Raw genomic sequence first — 24,939 nt, forward strand, 5'->3', positions numbered from 1 at the left:
AAGATATACCTAAAACTTGAGATATATTATCCAGCAACTAAATCCTGAATAAACATTTCACAAAAACAAACAAAAAGCCCACTGCACACTGAATGCCATAAAATAGGAGAGGATTTAAATTTTCAAAGCTACTAGTAATCATGCTGCTTTTATTTAAAACGCCACTGAAACTAGTCCACCCATACAAGTTTAAAAAAACATCAAAAACAAGGGAATTTTCTTTGCAGAGTAAGTTTCAAGTTCTGTTATAGAATTTTTTTTAAAATGAAGATAAATACACATTAGAATTTTTACATTGTAGTTTTAACAATTAAAACTCTATATTTTATGTTTTGCAATGAGTGGGAAAAATCAGGAATTTTGAATATATATAGTACATAAGACCCTACATGAACTTTTCCATGGCAGAATTTAGCTGCAAAATCCCAGGTCTGGTTAAGAGGAATATTATGGAAAGTTATAAACTGAAAGGGTTTTCCAGTACAACTCTGCAAGTAATACTGAAGTGGTGTGTGTGGATTTTCATTAGATCAAATGAAGAACATACTTCACCAGTAAGACAAGTACCTATTATTATAATAACTATACAAAGTAGTGACCATCTGTGTGGGAGTAAAGAAAAGATAGCGTGAGTGGTATTTATTCTTCACTGAAAAGAACCTTGCTATTCATCCTCTTTTACTTGCAACTGAAGTGGTACTACTGAAGTTCAGTGTTGAATCACTTTTGAAAAATAGATCTCTGGTGCAAGAAATAACAAAGAGACTCCTGTGCCATCAACTATTAGTTCATTTTCCAATTTAGAAAGCCAGATGCCCTGTTCAGCAGTACCATCTTCATGAAAATATGGTGATAGGTTTTTAAAGCAAGTTATAATACAAGAAAGATATTAAAACATTGAAGATGGTGAACATTAGCAATAGGAACAAAATATCCAAGTCTACTACAGAGTAAACTTGTCTACTCTGTGTCTTCTCTCCATAGGATCTTTTAAAAACTGCACAGATCATCAAAAACAGCAGTTCCTGATGTTGTTTCCCCTTCCCAACCACCTTCTTAAAATGCATTGTTCTCGAAGTCTGGACAGTATTAACGATGAAAAAGACAAGCCATAGCTTTCCCTTTCAATAAAGGCTTTGTATATCAATTAATAACTACACCCTTAGAAGAATATAGTTATATATACATCCACAAGTTGGAATAAAATGGAATGATTAACACATATGAAAGAAAGAAGGTAAGAATTCCAGTTTGACTGCATGCACTTCATGACAAGTAAAGATGTTATAGATTGTCAAGAATCAAACTTGACATTAGAGTTGCAGCAAGCAAGCAGGACTACAGTGACAAAACTATTTTACTAGTATTTAAAGTATCCATCATGTATGGTAGGTTTATTATTTTACAGATTGTGAATTTTAAAAATGAAACTCCACAAGGTACCTGCAGAACTGAACAAGTTAACACATACCCGAATTTCCCTTCTAGTTTTGGGATTGAATTTTGTGTTCTTGGGAACTCCTGGAATGATGTACAGCCGTGCTAGCTGGTCGTTAATTCGCAGCTCAATGTATTCTTCTTTACTGATATAGTCTTTTATGTCAAATCCAGTTTCCTCAAACACCTGAGAAGCACATAAATTAGATCAGTATGTATATTCCAATTCATCCCTTTAGAACCCGCCATCACAATGCAAGACAACTATTCTTCAGACCTTTTCATGACAGCAGGTCACTGAGGAGAGGAGAATCACTTGATACACAGGTATATGATCAATAATGAAGATCTATTTAAGATCTTATGTGGTTTACATTTCCCTTAGACAAACAGATCAGTAGTAACAAGTAGCAACAACCCTACTGCACTTTCACATAGCTATTTATTGTTACAGATAGGAAGGCTCCAACTGTTTCATGCAATCAAGTCTTATTTACAGCACCCACTACTGTGGGTGCAAAGACATCTTCAAATTCTAGTAAGCTTCACTCACAGCTCAATTTTTTCCCTCATCCAATGATTCTTCTAATTCACGAACCTTCTACCCCATATATACATATAATATATATATAAAATACTTTTTACATCCATAACAAATCCTAGTAATTTTTACTACGAAATTCAGACTGCACATTCCCCATGACAACAACTTTAAAACTACGTTGTCAGCTAACTGAAAAAAAACCCACAAAAATAAAAGGAAGTTACAGCTGATAGAGGTCACTATTAAGGCTTAAAGTAATGTTTATTTACTATATTTTATGGTCTGTGTTTCTAAAGAAGGATAAAAACATATTTCAAAATATGCAAACTTAGTATAGCATGGAGAGAGTCACACCAAAAATCTAAATAGTTTAGATAAGATTGTGTCTAAAATCTTGCTAAGTAAATAGTCATTGCTAGAAACTCTCTTGTCCTCTTTCTTGTCAGAAAACATGTTGATACCACTCATACTTCTGTTGAGATGGTAGAAAATGCGGGTTGGCAATCACTTTAAGAACTGGTTATTAACTCCAGTACTATTAAGCCCCACAGTACATAATCCAGAGGCAGGATTACTGTTAAATTTTTGTAGATCAAACTTAGAATTAAAATGCCTCTTCTCCCTCCACTCCGAGTTAGTAAAGCATTTGGCATTACATAGCATTAAAAAAAGAAAAAACTTAAATGTTTTCCTTAGTTGTCAAAGTATCAAATTCAAAGTTGCAAAGCTTAGCTGCCTTTTGAAACAGTGATGTGTTGACTAGAAACCATACAGCCTGTGGTCTTGCCTGTGCGTATGAATAGCATAAAAATAAAAACAAGTAACTACAAGTTATAGTAGGTAATTCAGAAAATACCCCGTGCTCAAGAGCACATATCAAAATCAGCAAAATGACTGTAAATCATTTTTCAAAACACAAAGAAAGTAAGCACAAATGTTAAAAAAAAAACATTTAATACACAGCAAATAATTTAACGACTAGCCTTCAAACCACTACATCAATACGTACAAATCCTTAAAAAAGAGCAAGAAAATCATCTTCAAATCTAATTGCATTAAGCAGAATTTAGAAAATAACAAAAAAATTGTCTCAGTATGTATCTCTTAACTTTTCCTTACTACTTAATGTTACTACTATAACCAATGTTAAACAATTCTTCCAGACAAGTTAAATGAATTAATCACAGAAGCTTATTCTGTAAAGATAGTCAACCATTTAATCTTTCATCAGTTTCTGAAACACTACTGAGCTGTCTAAGAAATCAGTGAAGATCTCCTCAAATAGACCACATACAGGTGCAGTTCACTGTTTTAGCTGCGTGCTGACTCCAGGAAAAGCAGGAAAAAGAATTATGCACAGATTTCATCGACATTACGATGTCTGGCAACACAAGTTTTCAATACTTTGCCTGCTTATCCACAATGATCTGCCTTCACAGGAACAGAAAAACAGTTCGCTGATGTAATATATATAATATATTCCCCCAAATAAAAACACAATTACCATATTTTTCCTAGTACAACTGTGCCCACTTTAATGCCTGTGTCCATTGTTTTGTTGTCCACGTTTTTTTCTGCTCTCCTTTCCCTCAGGTTGTAATCCCTCAGCTCAACCCCATAATCATTTGGCTAGTAAAATTTCAATCACTTACTTACAAAGGACCAGGGCAGTAGGTTGGGCAATCCCCTTTTCCTCAAGCCAACCAGTATGTATCAAAAGAGTCTACATTCAAAGAGCAGCAGTGCTAATATAAAACTACTTTTTATTTGCATCTGTTGCGTGGGATTGCTCTGTTAAGATCTAACATCTTATTTTCCTTCTTCAGGTCAATACTAAATATCATAGTGGTATTGAAAGCACTGTCAGGGAATGAGACAATCAGGTTTTCATTCCTGAGTCTTAAAGAAGTACACTTAAGAAAGACTCCACAACTTCTCAGATACCGATTCATGAAGGAAACTAAAGCACCTTGCCGCTTCCCCTCACCTCTGTTTTCCCTCTCAAAAATTCCAGCTGTATTATATTAGAGGAACACTGAGTTTATACCAACACTGTTCTTTCACAGGCTATTTTTAACATGCAGCTCTGCAAGGTTTTCTGCAACAGAAGACCTCATGGACTGTTTTCTTTAGTGTTTGCTTGCCACATATATTGATGCTTGCCTCTTTATCACTGAACAAAAGTTCTTCACGATTTTCACGTGGCGACATACAACACCCAACTCACCACAGCCTCTTCACAGAGCCAAGTTATATGTATCAGCTAAACTTCAATTCTTCTATCATTTTACATTTTGTTGGCTCTTTGATTCAATGTTCCAAAAGCAATGGATCCTCGTAATGTTAACATTTATAAATTCGTTAAACATAAGGTAATATTTAAGGGTCAGTTCAAATTCATTCAGAACAGATCTTTCAAAGCAGAATCCATTTCATTTTGTGTGGTAGTATAAAACAGTGAAAAACGTCAAACATTATTTTAAACCACATAACACATCCTCAGTTATCACTCTGTAACTCCAAGACCTACATGCTACAGCAGAACACTGCAATAAGAATAAAAAAATTACCCAATTCCAATGAAGAAATAGCAAAATAAATTGTCTTTTCATCTAACGCATATACACACATCTTTGCTCACATTAAAATATCATTTAAGTCAAAAGAAAAAAAATCAATTTGAGGGAAACAAACAAAAATTACCTCTCTAGCAGCACAATCATGAGGAGCCTCTTCTTTATTTACTTTTCCTTTAGGAAATCCCCAACCAGATTTTGCTAAATAGCCCTGAACCAAAAGAACCTGCAAAACACAGTGAACACAACAGGCAAATTACCAACTACTCTAACAAATTTATATTAAATCTCTTCCCTTCACTGTCTCTTGCTTCCTTGCATAAAAGGGGCCTCAGACAGGAGAGAGGCACCCAACAGGGTCTCTGTGTTCTAGCAAGAACCGTGTTTTTTCTGGTTTTTTTTGTTTGTTTGTTTTTAATAGCATCATAGAATTAAAAAAGCAAAACTGAATAGGGAAGCAAGTAGAAGAATATTTACTGTCTCCAATATTTTATTCCCAAATTCGATCTCCATATGCATTCAACAATGTCATATATATCAAGTTTTTGTGAATCCAAAGTGGTTTTTTTTTCAGATGACAAATGTAAACTACGAAAAGATTATTGTACCAACACACGCCATACTCCTCCCCTCTAGTTCTTCACAACTATTTCCATACTTACATTTTCAAGTGTCTCATCGAGAATAATTGCACCATAAGTTGGCACTCCCATTTTATATTCCTTCCACTCATCTAAAACCTTTTGCACATCTTCACCTTGAGGCAGTAAAAAAGGGCAGTGATTGAAGAGTACAGCACATTAAGGAAGCTAATCTTAAACATCCAGTTTCCAGTCACATACAGACAGACGAGATACTCAACTCAATACTTACAATAACCATACTTTCTCCTCCAAATGCTTTCAAAACAAATTCTTGGAAGTTAAGTATTTTGGATAATTCATTACCAAATTCTAAAGATTAGAGAGTATTAAGGAATTTGCAAATTCTAATGCAAGCCAATTAAAAGATTAAAAAAAAAAGATGGTGCAAAAGTGCTTGTTTGAGAGAACTCCCCAGTCTTGCAGAAGACGTACTGGAGATGATTAGTTTAAATATGCATTATTCTTTTAAACATTTTAATACTTTGAAATAAATGGAACAGACAAGACCACTTTGTTTCATCTCTTGCTTGGAGAAGAAATTTTCCCACAATCGTTCGTATGACTACGAACGATACTACTAAGAAATCATACTTAAATACACAGATAAAAGGAAAAAACAAAAAAATTATTTGTAATGGCATCATGTTACAGAAACCTAAATTCCAATGCACTATCAAGATTCACCAAGTGGAAAAAACATGAACAAGCTTTGTAAACCTAAACTATTGAAAGCAAATACATTTTCTTTAAAGAAAATTATATACAAAATTATACTACCAACAATAAATAACCAAACTTTAAATAGCAGTACTTAAAAATAAGACACGACAACAAAATTAATATTTCTGACAAATGCCAAAGAAGGAAAGATGTAATGAATGAACAGTATGTATTTTATAATTCCTGCACTGTCTACAATTGGTCTGAAAATTTAAAAAAAAGCCTTCATAAAAAATAGCTGCATAACATCAAGCAACAAAAGAAGACCACATCTGTAAAGCCTACTGTTAAAACAGTATTAAAGCATTTAATAATAAATCTCCCATCAAACTAACAAGGAATATTTTGGGTGGTGAGACTACAGATATTATAATGAAAATTAGAAGCACTCAAAGCCACATCAAGAATGGATGGAAACTGCTTAATTTATAACCTATTTTTGGGTGCTGAAATGAAATTTTCTCCATGGGTTTTTCTCCAGTGATGAATAGATTGTCTATGTTCCACCAGGAAATGAAAAAATGCAAAAGTCAAACACAATAGCTTTAGAAAAAATTCATATTGTCTCATTCCAGTAATGTAGTTTTAGAAGCACCTATGAACTCACCATCTTCAGCTAGATTAACATTTTACTATAGCATTTTACTGGAAAGAGATTAAACAAAGGAGAAAAAGCATCACAAAGTGCTCCTGTCTGACTGCAGCCAAAAGGAAATATCCTCAAAGATAAGAAATTACCTGTTTTCCATAGGCCGTCAGCTGAACAAGAAAATTCTGGTTTGTGGATGCCACAAAATCATGGAAGCAAAAGATAAAAATCACATATCTAGAAATACTATTTTTAATCATTAACACATAAATTGTCTGTCACTTTCCAGCTGCAAGTACAAAGCTTTGTTAAGATTCAGTTTGCATCTTACGCAGTGAGACAGAAAACAATGACAACAATAAAAAGGATATCAGCTTTTGCAAAGTCTCTTATCCCACACTGAGGTAATCCTGGTGTGTTTTGCATGTAGAAATCCAAGTAAAACCAATGGGCAAGTTCAATCTGAAAACACACTCTGATTGCATTGTCTCTCTCTTCACTTGGAATGTGCAAAATAAATCGGCTGTTGAAGAAAAAATATAATTAGTCAAGTCTTTTGATTTAAAGCAATCTAGCAAGAAAAATGCATTACAGCAGTGGAATTCTTGATCCATGAACACAGAGCAACAGATCCTCCTCATGTTCTGAACAGCAAAGCTCTTCATATGAAAATAAAATACAAATTTTAAAGTCAAGAAGAAAAATGCATCATGAAATTCTTTCACAAAAATTGACCACAAGAAACTAAGTAAGCACTGAGAAAACAGAAAGAATAAGGAAGAACTTTTGTAAATAACTGCACTAGGAGAATGAAAACATTCTCTAGCACCCACTACAGAATACCTGCAAACTCTGATAACAGGTATCAACACATTTTTTCTAGATATCAGTTAAACACAGTCACCTATTTCCAATTAATCTTTTACTTTATGTAAAATTTATAACTCAGTATGATAGTACTTTCTCAATCTGAAATAGAATATAGGCAATTGGTTTATTTTTTAAGTCTACCTTATGTTTCCACTCAGATATTGACACACAAGAATATAGTTCCAGGGATATACAGATGAGTAGTAGCATGGAATGATAGCTCATTTTGTTTACGAAGGTGTTTTGTATTCAGCTGTAACATCAAGAACATAACAATTTTCCTTTTAAAGTCACCTACCCAACTGAACTTAAAACTACTCAATTTGATAAGTTCACTTAATTCCAACTCTTGAGGGGTATACCAGCTAAAATCTAAAGGTGCATTGTTATCTTTGCCAAAAGTAGAAATATTTAAGACATCTTTACTTAAATTTTCTAAGTGTAAGTTGTTACAGTATGCTAAGAGTAGTTGCTTCTTCCACCAGCTCTGGTCATGGACTCCCTCCTGCCTCACTGCTGAGAACTAGCCCAGGGTCTTTGCCCGGGCTGAGGGCCACAATGCCATTTTGCACAGGTTCAACAAGCAGTGAGGCCGAGCACCTGCCCCACAGACACTGAGACAGCCAGTCACAAGACTGCCTCAGGCAAAAGGCAAGGCACTTCCTCAGCACCACCTACACCCACGGGGCACAGCCCACCCCTTCCTGCCCTGAGGCCACCAGCCCCTGCTGCAGGCCCACATGCAAAGTCTCCCCAGCACAGCCACTCTGCCTACGCAGCCCCAAACTAGAACCCCACACCCCTTGCCTACACAAAGGCCCTGCTCCCACTTAAAAGTTTTGCTAGCAAATACACAGACACTCACTGGGTTTGGAGGTGATACAGATGCTCGCCCCCAACCCTGCACCCAGCTCACTCACCCCAGTTCCCTCTAGTTCTGCACTGTTCCCACACCATGTCTCCATGTTTGTTTTCTTAGGTCTGTGCCTCTATTTTCACTCCCAGCTTCCTCTTTTTCCCTTACTTTTCAAAGTGACAAGGTTCTCATACTTCATGGGAGTGAACAGTCTCACTTTCACATGCCCTTGTTCAGCTCTTATCACTGCCACCTTTATCACTTATCTCTCCAGTCTGTATACTTTGTTTATGGCTTACTCCTTTGCTTATTACTTTGCATGGAAAAAGGACCTTGACCAGATACCTTCCCTACATAAATAGTCTTACTCATGTCAAGAAGAATATTTTCCTGCTTGGCAATTTTCACTTCATAAGCTTTCCCCCCCGCCCTCCCATTGGTCTCTTCTTTTTGAAGGCTCTTTTAATGATAAAAACATTCCTTACACATGAAGTAGTGTTAGTTCAAAAAAAAAAAAAAAAAAAGGCAACTTCTTAACTAGTCAACATAAGTAGCTGATGTTTCCTTCCCCCAGCATTACAGATGAACATAAATGTGAAGATACAATATGCAGCAATACACAATATGAATGGAATCCTCTCTGCTGTGAAGTGTGTCCTCTACCAGAACTGCCAGATAACGCCTGCTGCACTGCAACCTGAGGGAAGGATCCACAATGGAATAGGGGAAAAGCGAGGGGAGGAAGGACCAGTAAAGAAAAGCTGATGCAGACTGACATCAACTGCCATGCCTGTGCACAGCTCAGACCAGAGGAGGCAGAGGAGCATCCTGGTTTCAGCTGGGATAGCGTCAATTTTCCTCATGGAGGATAGTATGATGCCATGTTTTGGATTTTTGATGAAAAATATGGGGATAAACATACCAGTCATCAAGACTGGAAGACTTCCAAGATCATCTAGTCCAACCATCCCCATCGACCACCTGTATTTCCCCACTAAACCATGTCCCTTTGTACAACATCTAAACATTTCCTGAACATCAATGGTGACTCAAGCACCTACCTGGGCAGCCCATTCCAACACCTGACCACTCTTTCAGAGAAGTTTTTCCTAATATCCAACCTGAACCTCCTTTGGCACAACTTGAAGCCATTCCCTCTCGTCCTATCACTAGTTACACAGTAGAAGCCAACCTTCAGCTCATCGCATCTCCTTTCAGACAGTAGAGAGCAGTAAGGTCTTCCCCGAGCCTCCTCTTCTCAAAACTAGTTCCCTCAGTCACACCTGTTAAGGCTTGTGCTCCAGACCCCACATTAGCTTCACTGCCCTTCTCTGAAGAAGCTCCAGGTCATCAATGTCTTTCTTGCAGTGAGGGACCCAGAAGTTAACACAGCGTTAGAGGTGCAGCCTCACCAGGACCGAGTACAGGGAGACAATCCCTTCCTTGATCCTGCTGGCAACACTATTACTGATACAAACCAGGTTGCCACTGGTCTTCTTTGCCACCTGGCCACACTGCTGGCTTACAATTAGCTGAGCGATGACTAACACCTGCAGGTCCATTTCCTCCACAGTCTTTCACTCTGCCCCAAGCCTGCAGTGCTGCCTGGAGTTGCTGTGACCAAAGTGCACGACTCGGCTCTCAGTCTTGTTGAACTTCATTCCACTGGCCTCAATACAAGAGATCCAGCCTGTCCAGATCCCTCTGAAGGACTTTCCTACCCCCACAGACACTTCCTCCCAGCTTGGCGTCATCTGCAAACTTGCTGAGGGTGCATCCAACTTCTTTGTCCAGCTCATCAATAAAGATATTAAACAGAATGGGCCCCAACCAGCTCCCACGGAACACTGCTCAGGACTGTTCACCAGCTGGATTTACCTCCAATCACCATCACTCTCTGGGGCCAGTCTTCTGGTCAGTTCTTTACCCAGCACCTGTACAGATGATGAGCTGCCAGATTCCCCAGGAGAATACTGTGGGAGACACTGTCAAATGCTTTGCTGAAGTCTAGGTAGACTACATCAACAATGAATTTCCCTCATTCACAGGTGGGATGGAGATCAGGTTGGTTAAGCAGGACCTGCTTTTCATGAACCCATGCTGGATGGGCCTGATCCTCTGGTTGTCCTGCACATGCCATATGATCTCACTCAAAATTATCTTCCCTGGCACCAAGGTCAGACTGACAGCCCATAGTTCCTGGATCTTCCTTACAAACCTTCCTGTAGATGGAAGTCACGCTTCCAATCCTCTGGCACCTCTCCAGTTGACCAGGAATGTTGGCAAATAGTGGAAAGCACCTCTGCCAGCTCAGCACTCTAAGGTGAACCTTATCTGACCCCATGGACTTGTAGCAGTCCAGCTGGAGTAATAGGTCTCTGTTTCCACCTGAATAATGGGTGGTTTATTCTGTTCCCCATCTGAGACTTCCAGGTCATTAGTAGAGTACCCCAAAGATAACTAGTCTGATTTTGAAGGACAGATGTAAAGAAGGCATTGAGATCCTTATTCTCACTGGTCATGTTCCCCACCTCATCCAGCAAAGGACAGAGATGCATCCACCTTAGCCCTCCTCTTATTGTCAATATATTTGTAAAAAAGTTTTTCTTCTCATTTACTTCAGTGGGCAGGTTCAAGCTTGGCTTCTGCTTTTCTGAATTTTTCTCCCTGCATACCCTAATAATTTCATTGCAATTTTCCCAAGCTGCCTGTCCCTTCTTCCAGAGGAGGCAGACTCACTTTTTCTCTTGGAATCTCAGAAAAAGTTCACCCTGGTCTTCTTCCCCTCCATTTCATCTTACCACACAGGAGGACAGCCTGCTCCAGCGCCTCTAAGACTTCCTTCTTGAGCACTGACCAGCCCTCCTGGACACCTCTTTACCCTTCAGTATTGACTTCCAAGAGACCTTCCCTTCCTGTGTCCCATATAGCTCAAAGTCTGCCCTCTGGAAATCCAAGGTAGCAGTTTTGCTGACCTGCCTCCTGACTTCACCAAGAACAGCGAACTCTTATCATTTTGTGGTCATTCTGTCTAAGACAGCTCCTGATCTCCACATCTCTCACCAGTTGACCTGTTTGTGAACAGGAGGTCTAGAAGGACATCTACCCAATAGGCTCTCTTATCAGCTACGTAAGGAGGTTATCTTCTACGCACTCTAGAATCCCTGTAGGGTGCTGCTTTTGCACTGTTATTGTATTTCCACTACATATCATGGAAATTGAAAATTCCCATGAGAACAAAGGACAGTAATTGCAAAACTTCTGCTAGCTGCTTGTAGAGTGCCTTGTTCATCCCTTCATCCTGGTTAGGTGGTCTATAACAGACCCCTACCAGGATGTCAGCCCTGTTGATCTTCCCCCTGATCTTTATTCATACTCAACTTTAATATTCCCAGCCCTGAGCTCAAAACACTTTCTAACACAGAGAACCATTACCACCATTCCTCCTTCCTTGCCTGTCCCTTCAGACAAGCTTACAGCCAATCCACTATAGCACTCTAGTCATGAAAGCAACCCCACATTTCAGGAAATTCAGTTTGCCAGCTGCAGGATGGCTTCCTCCTGTTTGTTGCCCGTGATGTACACTCTGGTATTGACACACTTCAGCTGAGCTATTTGCCTCATCTGCGTTTCCCCAGGTTCACCTCTAACAAGCTTGGTTTCAACCCCTTCTCCCTTCAAACTTTAGTTTAGAGCACTCCCAACTAGCCCTGCCAGCTCCTGGGTTATGATCCCTTTCCCTTTGAGACAGATGTTGCCCATCAGCAGCCAACAGGCCAGGCACAAAGTAAACCACTTTACAGTTAAAAAAGAAAATTCCTGCAGTTGCACCAGCCTCTCAGCCATGTATTTATGAGATGGGTTTTCCTGGTCCTCTCAGTATCTCTTGCTGCCATTGAAGGGACAGGAAAACACTACTTATACTCTTTGCTCCATCCACTAACCAACCCAATATCCTGAAGTCCCTTTTGATAATCCTCAGGCTTCTCTTAGCAACCTCACTGCTCCCAGCTTCACCTATCAGTAAAGAGTAGTATAGTGTAGTAGTATAGTGTACTGTGGAGCCAAGGGCTTTTCTGCTTCTCACACTACCCCACCAACAAGGAGTTGGAGCGCACAAGAAGCTGGGAAGGGACAGAACCAGGACAGCTGACCCTAGACAGGCCAAAACAATGTTCCACACCACGTGGCATCAAGCTAAACAATAAGACAGTAGGAGGTGGCTGGAGGGGCTGCTGCTGCTCAGGGACTGGCTGGACATCTGTCAGCGAGCAGAGAACAATTGCATTGTGCATCACTTATTTTGTACATTCTTTCGTTAGTATTTTCCCTTCCTTTTCCTTCCCATTAAACTATCTCAATCCATGAGAGTTTTACCACTTTTTCCTCTGATTCTCTTTTCTACCCCACTGAAATAGGAGGGAGAGTGAACAAACAGCTGTACAATGCTTAACAGACTGCTTCATGAAACCATGAGGAGGTACAAATGAAGGAGTGAAGTTGTGCTCAGGAAAATGGGATGAGTTTTTTGTAATGGGATGAGGTTCAACAAGGCCAAATGCCAGGTCCTGCACTTTGGCCACAACAACCCCAGGCAACACTACAGGCTTGTGGCAGAGTGGCTGGAAGACTGCGTAGAGGAAATGGACCTGGAGGTATCGATTGATGCTTGACTGAACATGAGCCAGCAGTGTGCCCAGGTGGCCAAGAAGGCCAATGGCATCCTGGCTTGCATTAGAAATAGTGTGGCCAGCAGGAACAGAGAAGTGATTGTCGTACAGTACTCAGCACTGGTGAGGCCGCACCTCGAGTGCTGTGTCCAGTTTTGGGCCCCTCACTGCAGGAAAGACATTGAGGCCCCGGAGCGGGTTCAAAGAAGACCCCTCAACGAAACTGGTGAGGGGTCTGGAGCACAGGCCTTATGAGGAGCGGCTGAAGGAGCTGGGATTGTTGTCTTGGAGAAGAGGAGGCTCAGGGGAGACCTCACTGCTCTCTATAACTACCTGAAAGGAGCTGGGGGTTGGCCTCCTCTCTCGTGTAACTGTGACAGGACTAGAGGGAATGGTTTCAAGCTGCGCCAGGGGAGATCTAGGCTGGACATTAGGAAATACTTCTTTTCTGAAAGAGTGGGCAGGCACTGGAATGGGCTGCCCAGGGAGGTGGTGGAGTCACCGACCCTGGAGGTGTTCAAGGAACGTTTGGATGTTGTGTAGAGAGACACGGTTTAGTGAGAACTATTGGTGACAGGTGGATGGTTGGACTGCATGATCTTGTAGGTCTTTTCCAACCTTGGTGATTCTGTGATTCTGTGAAATGGGGATGTAAAGGGAAAGCAGTTTTTTTTTCCTCCCTCATTTGTTTCTCACCAAGTGCCAACAAACCACATTAGTTTTTCCCAATTTGAGTCTGTTTTGCTCGTGACCCAAACTTGTAAGCAACTTTCTTATCTTATTGTGACCCACGATCTTTTCCATCCCATTTCCCCTGTGGAAGAGGGGCTGAGCAGAAGACTGTGTGACAGACAGCCCTAAATTCAAAAGTTGAGGTAATGGCATAAGCTCATAAGGAAAAGCAAGAATGAAGACAGAAATCCAACATCCAGTCTCTGTACTTCCACTTACTCAATAAAGTACCACTCAGAAGTGCAAGGCAGCATAATGAAAAATTATCTGAATATCTGTGACTTATTATTTAACAAAACAGGTCCTAACAGTTCTAATATTGAAGCTGGAACACTAAGTTTCTAGAACGAACTGTAACCTAGCATTCTGCATCTTAAAAACAGTCTAGGAATCGAACAAGTGCTTGAAGACACTATGTACCTGCCTTACTTTTGTGCTTGTTTTCACACGCTGCCAAGTAACACTTCACACTCTAGACAAGAATTCTAGGTGCTAAAATCTTTAACTTAGCTAAATAGCAGAAAAAAGCTACGGCACAGCTTGAAAATAGGAAAAAAACACTGTCATGTTCAAAGCAATGCATTAACTACTGCGTTAAATCTTATTTTTGTTGTCTGTAGGAGAATTATTTTGCAATGAGAGCATTAAACAATAATCACTAGCACCACCAGGACCTATACTAAATCCTCAAACTGATCTCTGAAGCAAAATTTGAAAGCCTATGAGTTATAATCGTGGTTGGTTTTTGTTTGTTTGTCTTTGCTATTTGAAGAAGTTGTTAGTGGAGGGTTTTTTGCTGTTTTGCTGTTTAAGAGCTAGCTTACACAAATTCTTTCTTATGGGTTTCAGTGCTGTGTAATTTCAGTATTAGATTCTGAAGTCAGCTATGAATGTCTGAGTCAGAATATATCTACTGCTGCAAGTAACATTATATTAAGCTCCACATGCAAAACAAAGCCAGGAACACAAGAACCCTTCATCCAATGTACTTGATTTAATAAGCCCAAAATGCAAGAGACTTTTTAGCAAAATTTCATCTACATTTAAGCTAACTATTGCCTATAAGAAAATATTCTATTCTCCACACTTAACGGCATATGAAAAAAACAACTAAGGTTAATATCAGAGAGTACAAACACAAATACACATTTAGCTTGCCCACTCTCAAGAAGAATTAGGTATATTAAGCTCCCCTTTTCCAATTAAGCACTTTTTTTAATGCTGAATACTACAGTTGCTACTAAATTGACAAACATTACCCTCAGTGTAACATACAAATACTGCAAGATGAACTTTTTGTACACATTAACCCAACCAGGAACATCAAGTCACAAATACTATTTAGTAAAGTAATTTAAACCTTCTTAAAACCTTATCTCAAAACTGAGTTCCTTCAAGTTATTATAGATAATACAAGTGTAGATACTGCATCCAGTTTTGGAGCCCCCAGTACAAGTTGTTGGACTGGGTGCAAGTAGGGCTGGCACACCTACGAGGACAACCTGAAAGATCTGCTGCACTTCAGTCTGGAGAAGATTCCAAGGAGACCTTACAGCGGCCTTCCAGGGGCTGAAGGGTGCCCATAGGAAAGCTGGGGAGGGACTTTTTAGAAGGGCAGCAAGCAACAGGACGAGAGGAAATGGTTTTAAACTGGGAAACAGTAAATTTAAACTAGATATTAGGAAGAAATTCTTTACTGTGAGGGTGGTGAGATACTGGAACAGATTGCCCAGTGAGGCTGTGGATGCCTCCTCCCTGGAAGCATTCAAGGCCAGGCTGGATACGGCTTTGAGCAACCTAGCCTAGAGAGAGGTGCCCCTGCCTATAGCAGGGGGGTTGGAACTAGATGATCTTAAAGGTTCCTTCCAACCCAAATCATTCTATGATTCTATGATGCTTAGCCAAAACAACCTCACAACTGAATAGTTCTTGGCAATTTAAGATCAAAACCAACAACTACACGAAGAAATATAATCATCCTGTACATAACATAAGAACTTGGAAGCTTTAACACACAATGGAAGAAGTGAAGTACTTTTTACATGATAAAAATTATCCAGCAGTACGATAGTTTTTTCAAACTATCTAACAAACACACCACACCCTTGCCTCAAGATGCACAAAATCGGCTAAGGCACGCTTGTATGCCTGAGGCCAGGAAAAATCACAAGAACTACCTGCGGACATTAAAACTGCCTTGCAGAGTTGAATTGCTACTTAAGACTAATTTGCTGAATTGGGTGGAAGAGCTGCAAGTGATCTAAGGATCTAGGATGAACATCTGAGTGGCATCTAAAGAAAGTGATTCAGCTAAAAGTAAAATACAATCATATTTTAATTCAGCAGTAAGTTGTGTTAATTGCAGTGGCTCCAGCTCGCAATGTTCTTACCATCATAAAGAAATGCATTAGATGTCAAGCAGGTAAAATGTTACATACAGTCAAAGCCTGACTGCAGCTCAGGCTACACAACCAGTTTGTAACAGAATTTAGCGCAGATCCAGACCTTTCTTCTAATAGAAACAAAGTGTAGAAGTCTGAAAGACACTAAGGCGTTTCTAAGATACAAAAAGAAAGTAGTTTTGCTCTGTGGACATTTAAACTTAACTTAGGTTTTTGGTTTTCAAATTCAAAACAAAAAAGCAAGAAATATCACAAAACCTTAAACTACTGGGCATGTTTGACTTGAAAGTCCTTTTTTTTTTTTTGGTCACTTTTTAGCTTACTAAGAGTGACATACATGTTTTCCATCTCCTAGACATTCACCTACAGTTACTTAGATTTGCAGTTCACTCAACTATAGTTCATGCAAGAATATATTAGATAAGCTCTCCGTGACCTGTTTCCAAACATGATACTATGAAATTACTGTAATTAACAACAAAGTTTCATTTGCCGACAATGAAAAGAAGAAGAAAAAAAAACACAAGAACAAACACACACACAAAGACACCAAGGAACACGATGTGAAAGATATTTTACATCTTCTCAACGAGTTCACTAAACTGAGTACTAAAATTTGCTTAGCTCCTTCTTCCAAAATTCCTATCAAAGCATAGATAGAATAGGAAGTGAAATAAACTTAACACTTATAGCTAACTACCTGAGATTCAGAACCACTCACCTCCCACTTACTGAAAAAATGTCTCCAGTGAGCCACGACCTATACCAAACCATAGCTACCCTGTCTCTTCTCTTTGTGCGTAACAAAATTCACAGGTTGCTTAGTGATGTGGTTGATATCCTATCCCTTGTTACTTTCAAGGCGAGACTGGATAAGGCCCTGGACAAACTTATCTAGCTCTTGTATCCCTGTTCATTGCAGGGGAGTTGGACTAGACGGCCTTCAGAGGTCCCTTCCAACTCTTAGGATTGTATGAAAATTCTCTTCACTTCCTGGAACATTAAAGTTTGATGCCTTTCAGCTGCTCTGTCTGTGCCCCACATAGAGAAGTGTATCTGAAATAAGGCTGATCCATCAGCACTAACAAAAGTCAACAAGACAGATGTTAACTATGAAACCCTAAGTCTAACATTCGAAGGTGTGTGTATGTGTGTTTCTTTTTTAATTAAAGCCTCATACATGGCTTTAATTAATTAGTTTAATTAATACAAGACAGAACTCCAAGGCTGAAGATAAGAGTGGCTCAAAGGAACAAATAAAGACAGCTGCACTGATCCTGTAACAGTGCAAGACCTGACTACTTACGTGCCCTTCTACCAGTCACCACCCCACAGGAGTCACACCAATACAGTGGCTAGATCACTGCTGTAAGCATTGCAATTCCTTTCCTGATCTTCTGAAAGACTTACACCCTTCTTCAAGTGTGAGTAGACAACTAAAAGAAAAGTGCTAACACTCTGTAGATGGCTCAGAAGAGGCATAACAACTTATGTAAGCAATCTATAAAAGTCAGATTTAAAGAACTGAAAAAGCGTTTGTGCTTTGCAGACATTGATTCTTACACAAAGGTACAAGATGAACCATTTATGAGTACAGCAGATCCCATTTCCCGTGCTCTCACTCCTAAGCAGTTTCACTCACTTGAAAACAATAATTCAAAGTAAGTGGACTTCTTTCTAATAACCCTTTCCTACTGCCTGCAAATGCTTTAAAGAGCGTCCTTTCAGTGATGTAAAACAGAAGGATTACTTGTTATGATGTTTCAAATCCAGCTTTGGACATCAATTTCTGAGGCTGGGTGGGATGACTTTAAAAGTCCACAAACGATCACCAGTTGAGATCAGAAAGAACAGAAAAAAGAACAGTTCTCCACCCCCGGGGGAAAACTGTGCCCACGTCCTGTGGGCCACATGGAAAAAAATGGATTATGCCTGAGAAAGACTGGATGTTTCACTGCGAAGGACAGGTAAACAACAGGGACTTCGCACTGGCGGTGCTCTCCTGCCTCTTCCATCTCACCGGAGTTCTCCAGCACGAAACCCCACGCCGCTCACTACCGAACACATAACCTCCACCGTGTCACTGCATGGGTCGCACGGACCTCAGGCGCGCCGCTCTTCTCACTCCCACCAACACCGCCAGTACAGTTTTATGCCCTCGGGGAAACAACGCTAAGTTGCAAGAAGAGAAACCCACAGACGGCGCTCCGCCGCCCCCGCCCTCGGTTCCCCCGCAGCTCGGCCCTGCGGCAGTTCTCGCCGCGGCACCTCCCCGCCTGCCGAGCAGCCACACAGAGCCCCGGGCCGGGCGGCACACACCTGCCCCGCAGACAGGGTCGCTCCCCGTAGCTCCTCCGCTGCCTCCTGGCGGGAGAGCCGCGCCGAGCCCCGAACCCCGAGCCGGATGGCCGCACCGCCTCCCCTCAGCTCCGCGCGGCGGGGAGGCCCCCTAGCAGCCGCCGCGCCGCACGACGGGACCGCGGGGAAAGGCGAGGGGCGGAGCGGGCGGTACCTGCATAGGTCGTCCAGGACGCTGCTGGGGATCTCTGCCCGTTTGGTCTCCATGGGGAAGCGCGGCTCATCCCGACACGGCGAGGCCCGGACACACGGCTCGGCGGCGAGGGCGGAGCTGTCGGCTGCCCGCCCGGCGGGGGGCGCGGCCAAGGCAGAGCGGCAGCTCGCTCCGCCAATCCCCTGCCGCGTTCCGCGCCGGGCTCTTCTCGCGCGGCGGCGCGGCATGCCAATCAGCGAGAAAGCTGCGACCGAAAAGCGAGGCTCACGTGATCGCGGAAACCGGCCAAGGGGAAATGTTGCCTCCTCCGTGTGTCATCGGCGCATGCGCCAGGGGCGTCACGTCGGCCGCCGCCGCCATGTTAGCTGCGGGCACAACGCGCGCCCGTCCGGCTGGGCTGGGGGGCGGCAGCGCTGCGGGCTCGGCGCGTTCAGCGAGTGATTTCTCACCGCGCACCGAGTTCCGCGGTATTCGGTGCTTCAGAGCTTGCCTCAGAGCTGGCTGTGCTTCACCGCCCGCACCCACGCGCTGCAGTGCCTTTGGGTGGCGTGGTGCTTTTAAAGCCCCGAGGCAGCAGCTCGCAGAGGGCGCCCGCGGCTCCTTCCGCGGTCATTGAAGTGAACTTACCCAATAGAAGTTTGTGAAAGCCCCGCAGGGTGGAAACTTCGTGTCGCTTCCCTCTCCTGCTCCAGGGTTTTGTACTAAGCCCATTCACCTCCCGCGTTCTGATTTCACGTCTTTCGTGAAAGAAAAACTTCTGTAAAAATAAAACGATTCCTGACTGTGGCTGAGCTTTGCGGTTAAGCACCTCAAACACCGTGTGCTTACGAGGTCGTTAAAATAAAGGCACTGTGAAGACACCGAGCTAGCAATACTACCCCAAACAGCTTGTTGCTGGCAACGTGTTTCCCAGCTGTTAGGGAAGGAAAGTGAGGAAAACACCTTCTGCCTCCTTTCCGAGGTTAAAAGAAGCAGCAAAGACTAAAGGTTGCTCCAGAAGCACCATGTATCGTATGACTTTGGAGCACAATCTCCATAAAATCAGCAGATTTGCACAAATTGTTCCTTCTCATCAGCAAACTCCACAGCGGAGATTTTGATAATGATATCTGCTTCACCACCTTTTTGCTACAATATTTGAGATGTTAGGTGATTCACACGAAATCTGTATGTCTAGAAGCACAGAGGAAGAGATGGCTCTTGGCAAGGACACGTGGAAGGCTTTGTGTGCCAACCAGCAGATCTCACTGTGATTCCAGTGAGTTCTGTTTCTGCCTGAAAGGTAGACATGCAAGGCTCTATAGAAGATATGAGACCTGCAACACTTTCAGGGTATCACCTTCCAAGGTAGCTTTTCCAAACTGATAAGAGTAAATATATAAGTTATTGACCAGGGGCTTCAACTAGGGTTCCAAGTAAGCAGTGTTTCTCTAGGAACAAAGCAGCTTATCATCCATCAGAAACAATCAGTGGATGGTCCTAATTCCCAGTCATTCCTATGAACCAATGAGGGGAGTGTGTTACCAAGATGCCAAAACTGCACACCTCGAAATCACTCTTCTGGAGTCCATTACCTTTCTCTTCTCTTCTTTGCCTAGTTTTTGCTTCTCTACTGCTTTTCACTGATTGAGATATACAATTCATAATACACAAATTTAAAGTCTTAAGATTTCCCTACAGAAATCATTGCACTTACAAATGCTTTTTATTTGCAAAAGTCTCCAACTCCAGTCTAATTTCCTTGAAAGGCTAAGAAGCAACCTCTGGTCCTGAAACACCTGAAAGGTAGAATGGAAATATTCAGCCAGCTCATAAGAGGAATCTGCCGTGAGGCAGAGAACAGGGAAAAATTTCCTTCAGGTGTTATTCTCTGCTCTGCTTTGCTTATTTTTTTTTCACCCTCCCCATGGAGATGTTGTACCGAGAACCCCATAAGAATAGAAAAAAATGTTTTAGAAAATGACACCTTATGTCATATATGCTACTATTAGTCCTTATATGATTTCGGGGGGGGAGGGGGGGGGGAAGAAAAAAATACAATGATAAAGTAAATGCATCTAATGCTACAGACCTTAAGCAGCTAATTATCTAAGGATGTTTCATAACAGAGAAGAAACTGTAGAGCCTAAAGAAAATTTATACCTGCTGCCACAAAGTACCTAGGACAGGAGAGGGTAAGAGACATTTGCAGTTCTTGCTTCACCTTTGAGACGTAACTGAAAGACATTGAATCAGGAAACTTAAGAAGAAAACTCTTGTTAAGCATGATTTGGAACAACAAATCATTTCATTTTTTTCTTCAATTAGAGGAAATTCATGGCTTATCCTCTTTGCTAAAATAACATGGACTCCTTTCTCCCATAAGCTTCTGCAGATCAAGTTTAATTAAAACTGACATATTGGGGTTATAGCATTTCTTCAAATATAAGTTCACATATAGATATCTCTCAGGAACTTGCATGCAGAGACGTGTAGAGGGCACAGCTGACAGAGCCTCTCATCAAGTGGCAAGCACAACTGGGATACCAGAATGACAACACATGGCATCAACTTTTCCCTACTACACCAGCACTAGGCAACCTGTGAAATTATCCAACAATGTAGTCAAACAGGTTTTTAGTATGTTTATCAGTCAGCTTTGGCACTCAGTCACAAAGGCAACAATAAAATGTGAAAAACTGGCATTGTATGTTTGAACTGAGGGGAAGAAAGAAGGTAAGAGGAAACAGAAAAAGGGTCAGCAAATTGTGCAGTTAGAAAAAAATCTCTGAAAAGGAGCTAGATCGCACAGTTGAAGCAACAGTTGAAGTCTGAGAGCATCTTTGGAGGGGCCAGCTGAGGTGGACAACAGAATTGAGCAGGACAGAAGGAAACTCTTGAAACTAAGAGAGTACCAAACCCAGAGCTCAACAGCGTGTCATTGCAGCTCATGTGAATTTCAGTGAAGATTGAGGGAGCATGTGAAGAGTCTGCAGCTGACCTGGCTTGCCCAGGTCATTAAAAAATAAAGAAAAAAGTTATTTCCCCTCAGCCCTTCAACAAGCAGTTGGTTCCTATACTAAAATCTCCAGCAAATGAGAGCTAACAGAGGTTGTGGGGGCACCAAAGAGCACTAACTTATAAGCAGTGTGAACTCTCATGTGCTCAGCATTGCCAGATGCTATAAAGCTCCCTTCTTGAGTCAAATTTACATAAAATCTAAACAGAAAACCATTCAAGCACTACTCCCCTGCTCTGCTCAGTATGATATATGGCAAATGAACAGAGTGGGAGAGCTCACACACACATCCAGCTCAGACAGATGGTGGAAATCAATTAACACTATATGAGCCATAATGGGAAATATAAACAGTTAAATAATTTGAGATGAGTTTACATTCAGCAAATCATCTACCCCAAGTTAGTGAAAATATATGCATAAAACTAAGTACATCTCAGTTCCCTGTTTAAAGAAGGATAATTGCAAATATCTTCAGAAAATAATCTGGCAGGTTTTGTTGTTGGTTCTTTTTTGTTTGACTGTTTTCAAACGAGAAATAATATAAAAATGGCCACATAGTAATGAGCAAGAAATTATAATAATGAATAAGACACATTCAATAGAAGATTTTCATGAAGTTTGGTAAATAAACACTGGCAGAATTCTCTGAATGTTGCAGAAGAGGCAGGGAATCTGTGGAAAGTGAAAAGTCTGTGATTATGTGGTTACGGTATGTATAAAGAAAATGTACATTTAGATTTTAGCTAGCATTAAAAAACTCATACAATTTTATAATGTATGAGTTTGCAGGTAGTCATTACTTTAATGACAACAATGCATATAGTTATATAGACAGAACAAGCATACACTGAAACATAGTACACGCTACAGGGCATGACCGAATCCCTTACTTAAGTCAACACTGAAATCAAACAGGCTTACCCAGCTGATCCACGTAACAATTTACACATCCCTTGGGCATGATAATCCACTTGAAATCCAATTTAGACAGATTGTTGGATGAAGTATGCACCTGTGCTAAAGCCAGAGGTTAACCTTTAACTGAGTAGAAATGATAGGAGTGGAGTACAACTTGGGGTGAAGAGTCATGTTGTTAGGAATGTGAGTAAAAAGGTAAATGAGCATATACAGTCTGTTCTGATCCTCCTCTTAGATTTAGTGCCTTAAAATACCAAAGTGGAAAAGTCATCCATTTGTACTGTAGGAATGGAATGTTGTTTCTGCATTAGATATTGAAAAGGGGGAATTGAAGAAGTACAGCACAATGTATTTCTATTTCGTAACTTGTCCTTAGAAATACCTGATATGAAAAAGTAGAAATACCATATAGGTTAGTAGCATGTTTTAGAAATATAGTTGCTGAATTACGTCATTAATTCTTGCTTGCAAAACTGCAGTAGTTTTTAGATGTTGCAAATAGCATGGTGTATAATCAATGAAAATTATATAAAGGAATATTATATAATTTAATAATATTGAGATGTTATAATAATGAAATTATAATAATGAAATAAGCAAGAGAGTTAGGCACAGCGAGACAAAGAGAATAAATAGGAGGCTTACCCGTGTCGTGGGCTTGCTCAGGAAACTCCAGTAGAGTGGATCTTCTGAAGAGAGAGAGAGATCCTTCCCCACTGGTAGTCAGCTCTTAAATGGGTCTAGGAGAGGTGCAGCCAGGCTCCACCCCTTCCTGCAGCACAGGTGAATTGCTTTCACCTGTGCTCCCAGGGCTGACTCATTGCTCGCCTCAGGTGATCAATCAGAGGTTCAGGCCGTGATTCAGCAGTTCCCATACACATGGGTATGGCATTATGGACTAGAAGGCATGTTGTAAGGCTGTTCTGTTTGGATAAGAGACCCTCAGCAAAAGAAAAACAGACTTAACAAAGAAGCCAAGGCCTCCACACAAAGCTGGCTTGTCTCACTCTGTGGCTAGGTTGGGATGCAAAAGGTAGGCATCAAGATATTCCTCTCTATCCTCCTTTCCAAACTTATCTCTGTCTAAGGATGAGATAATGAGCAAGTGTTGAGTGAGCAAACGTTAGAAGTTAAAAAATTAGTGATACATGCTTAGCTACCGACAATTTATGTTTAGCTAGTATCTGTATGTTTAGTTGAACATCAGGAAGATTATGAACCTGAAGTACTCAGCCAATGAGAAATCAGGGGAGGAAGAGATAAGCATCAGGTAACCGGGCATAAAAGATATAACACTGCTTTCTGTGCACTCCTGCTTACAGGATGCCTGCCGTTGCAATTGTAAATAAAATCTGTTTTTATCAGAGATACCGCCCTGATAAATTATGTGGATATTTCCAACAGTACTAACTAGGAAATAAATGCAGGAAAAAAAAAAAAAAGTTTAAGATTAAAAAAAAAAAAAAAGAAGATGAAAGAAGACAGTAGAAAGGAAATAACCCTGTTCCATTCTGTTCTCTTTGAGTACCTCTCAAGTGCTCACTTAAACACCGTCCTCGCTGAGGCATAATGTGCAGCCTGCCTGGCTAGATGAAGCTTAAATTAGCAATTCCTCTCCCAGCCCCAGTAGCCTATGACTAAAATTAGACTTTGGTATTTCATGATAATCTACAGCTAGAATCACAGTGGTCCACTACTGTACACACTGGTTCTTATTGAGGACATATTTTGCATTCTGCTACTTCTGAAACTTGCATGGTAAGAAACCACAAATCTCTTGGCCCTCCACAGGATAGACCTGCTGCATTTTTCTGCATCTCCAGCAGAACCTCCTTGAATAGGTCTCTCCATCCTCCTTTAACCTTCTCTAGCGTAGCTCCTTCAAACTGTGGTATTGTTCTCTTACTTTCAAGCTTTTTCTGGAAACAAGAACAACACTGATCAATGTTTATTGTTCACCATATTTTGTTAGAAGAGCATTAGGACAGTATTCTACCTTTGTGTCCATTTGCATTTCCGGCTTCTTTCTTCTAACATTTTGCTATTGCTCTGTAATAATTAAACCATCATAAACAAAGCACATTACTGGTAAAGATAATTTATTCAGCAGATTGAAGTACATTGAAAATGCTTGTCTAGTATAGATTAACCAGGGGACATGTTAATGCCATATCAAAAAGTGCACTTTTGCACAAAAGAACGGAAATGCAAACAGTTATTATGAAAACTGATCTAGTATTCTATTGCTTTCAACATTGTTATTGCATTTCTTTTTCTACAAATTTTGTATTTCATTTGCCCTTCTTCTCAGTGCTTCAGTTTTACAAGTATGATGAAAAATAATTTTTATAAGGATCCTGAAAAGTGTGTGTGTGGGGAGAGGGAGGAGGGGGGGCAAGAAAAGAAAGACCAGAGGGAGTTCAGCTGCAGCTTCTTGTGCAGAGCCTTCTTCAGTTTGCTCACTTAGA

The 24,939-nt window shown here is 40.8% G+C and overlaps 1 protein-coding gene and 1 long non-coding RNA gene across 3 annotated transcripts in view; both read right to left on the minus strand.

Moving 5' to 3' along the window:
• Positions 1-18,805, minus strand: part of DCP2 (decapping mRNA 2) — a 30,445-nt gene extending 11,640 nt beyond the window's left edge. The window contains exons 1-5 of one of the 2 annotated variants that reach the window (XM_031609901.2): positions 18,553-18,805; positions 6,882-7,033; positions 5,220-5,347; positions 4,685-4,783; positions 1,472-1,624 (exon numbers count right to left, since the gene is read on the minus strand). In XM_031609901.2, coding sequence (XP_031465761.1) covers positions 1,472-1,624; positions 4,685-4,783; positions 5,220-5,347; positions 6,882-7,033; positions 18,553-18,779 — 759 coding nt within the window. In that variant the 5' untranslated portion in view covers positions 18,780-18,805. The remainder of the gene's footprint in view (positions 1-1,471; positions 1,625-4,684; positions 4,784-5,219; positions 5,348-6,881; positions 7,034-18,552) is intronic. The other variant, XM_031609900.2, reaches the window with a different exon arrangement.
• Positions 18,806-20,785: 1,980 nt separating this feature from the next.
• LOC116239724 (uncharacterized) lies at positions 20,786-23,893 on the minus strand. Its single transcript, XR_016462243.1, has 3 exons — positions 23,117-23,893; positions 22,475-22,570; positions 20,786-22,225 (listed from the first exon to the last, which is right to left on the minus strand). It is a non-coding gene; the product is annotated as an uncharacterized LOC116239724 (long non-coding RNA).
• Positions 23,894-24,939: the final 1,046 nt, after the last annotated feature.

Source organism: Phasianus colchicus, chromosome Z (genome assembly GCF_987193195.1).
Source record: "Phasianus colchicus chromosome Z, bPhaCol1.hap1.1, whole genome shotgun sequence".
NCBI classification, from domain to species: domain Eukaryota; kingdom Metazoa; phylum Chordata; class Aves; order Galliformes; family Phasianidae; genus Phasianus; species Phasianus colchicus.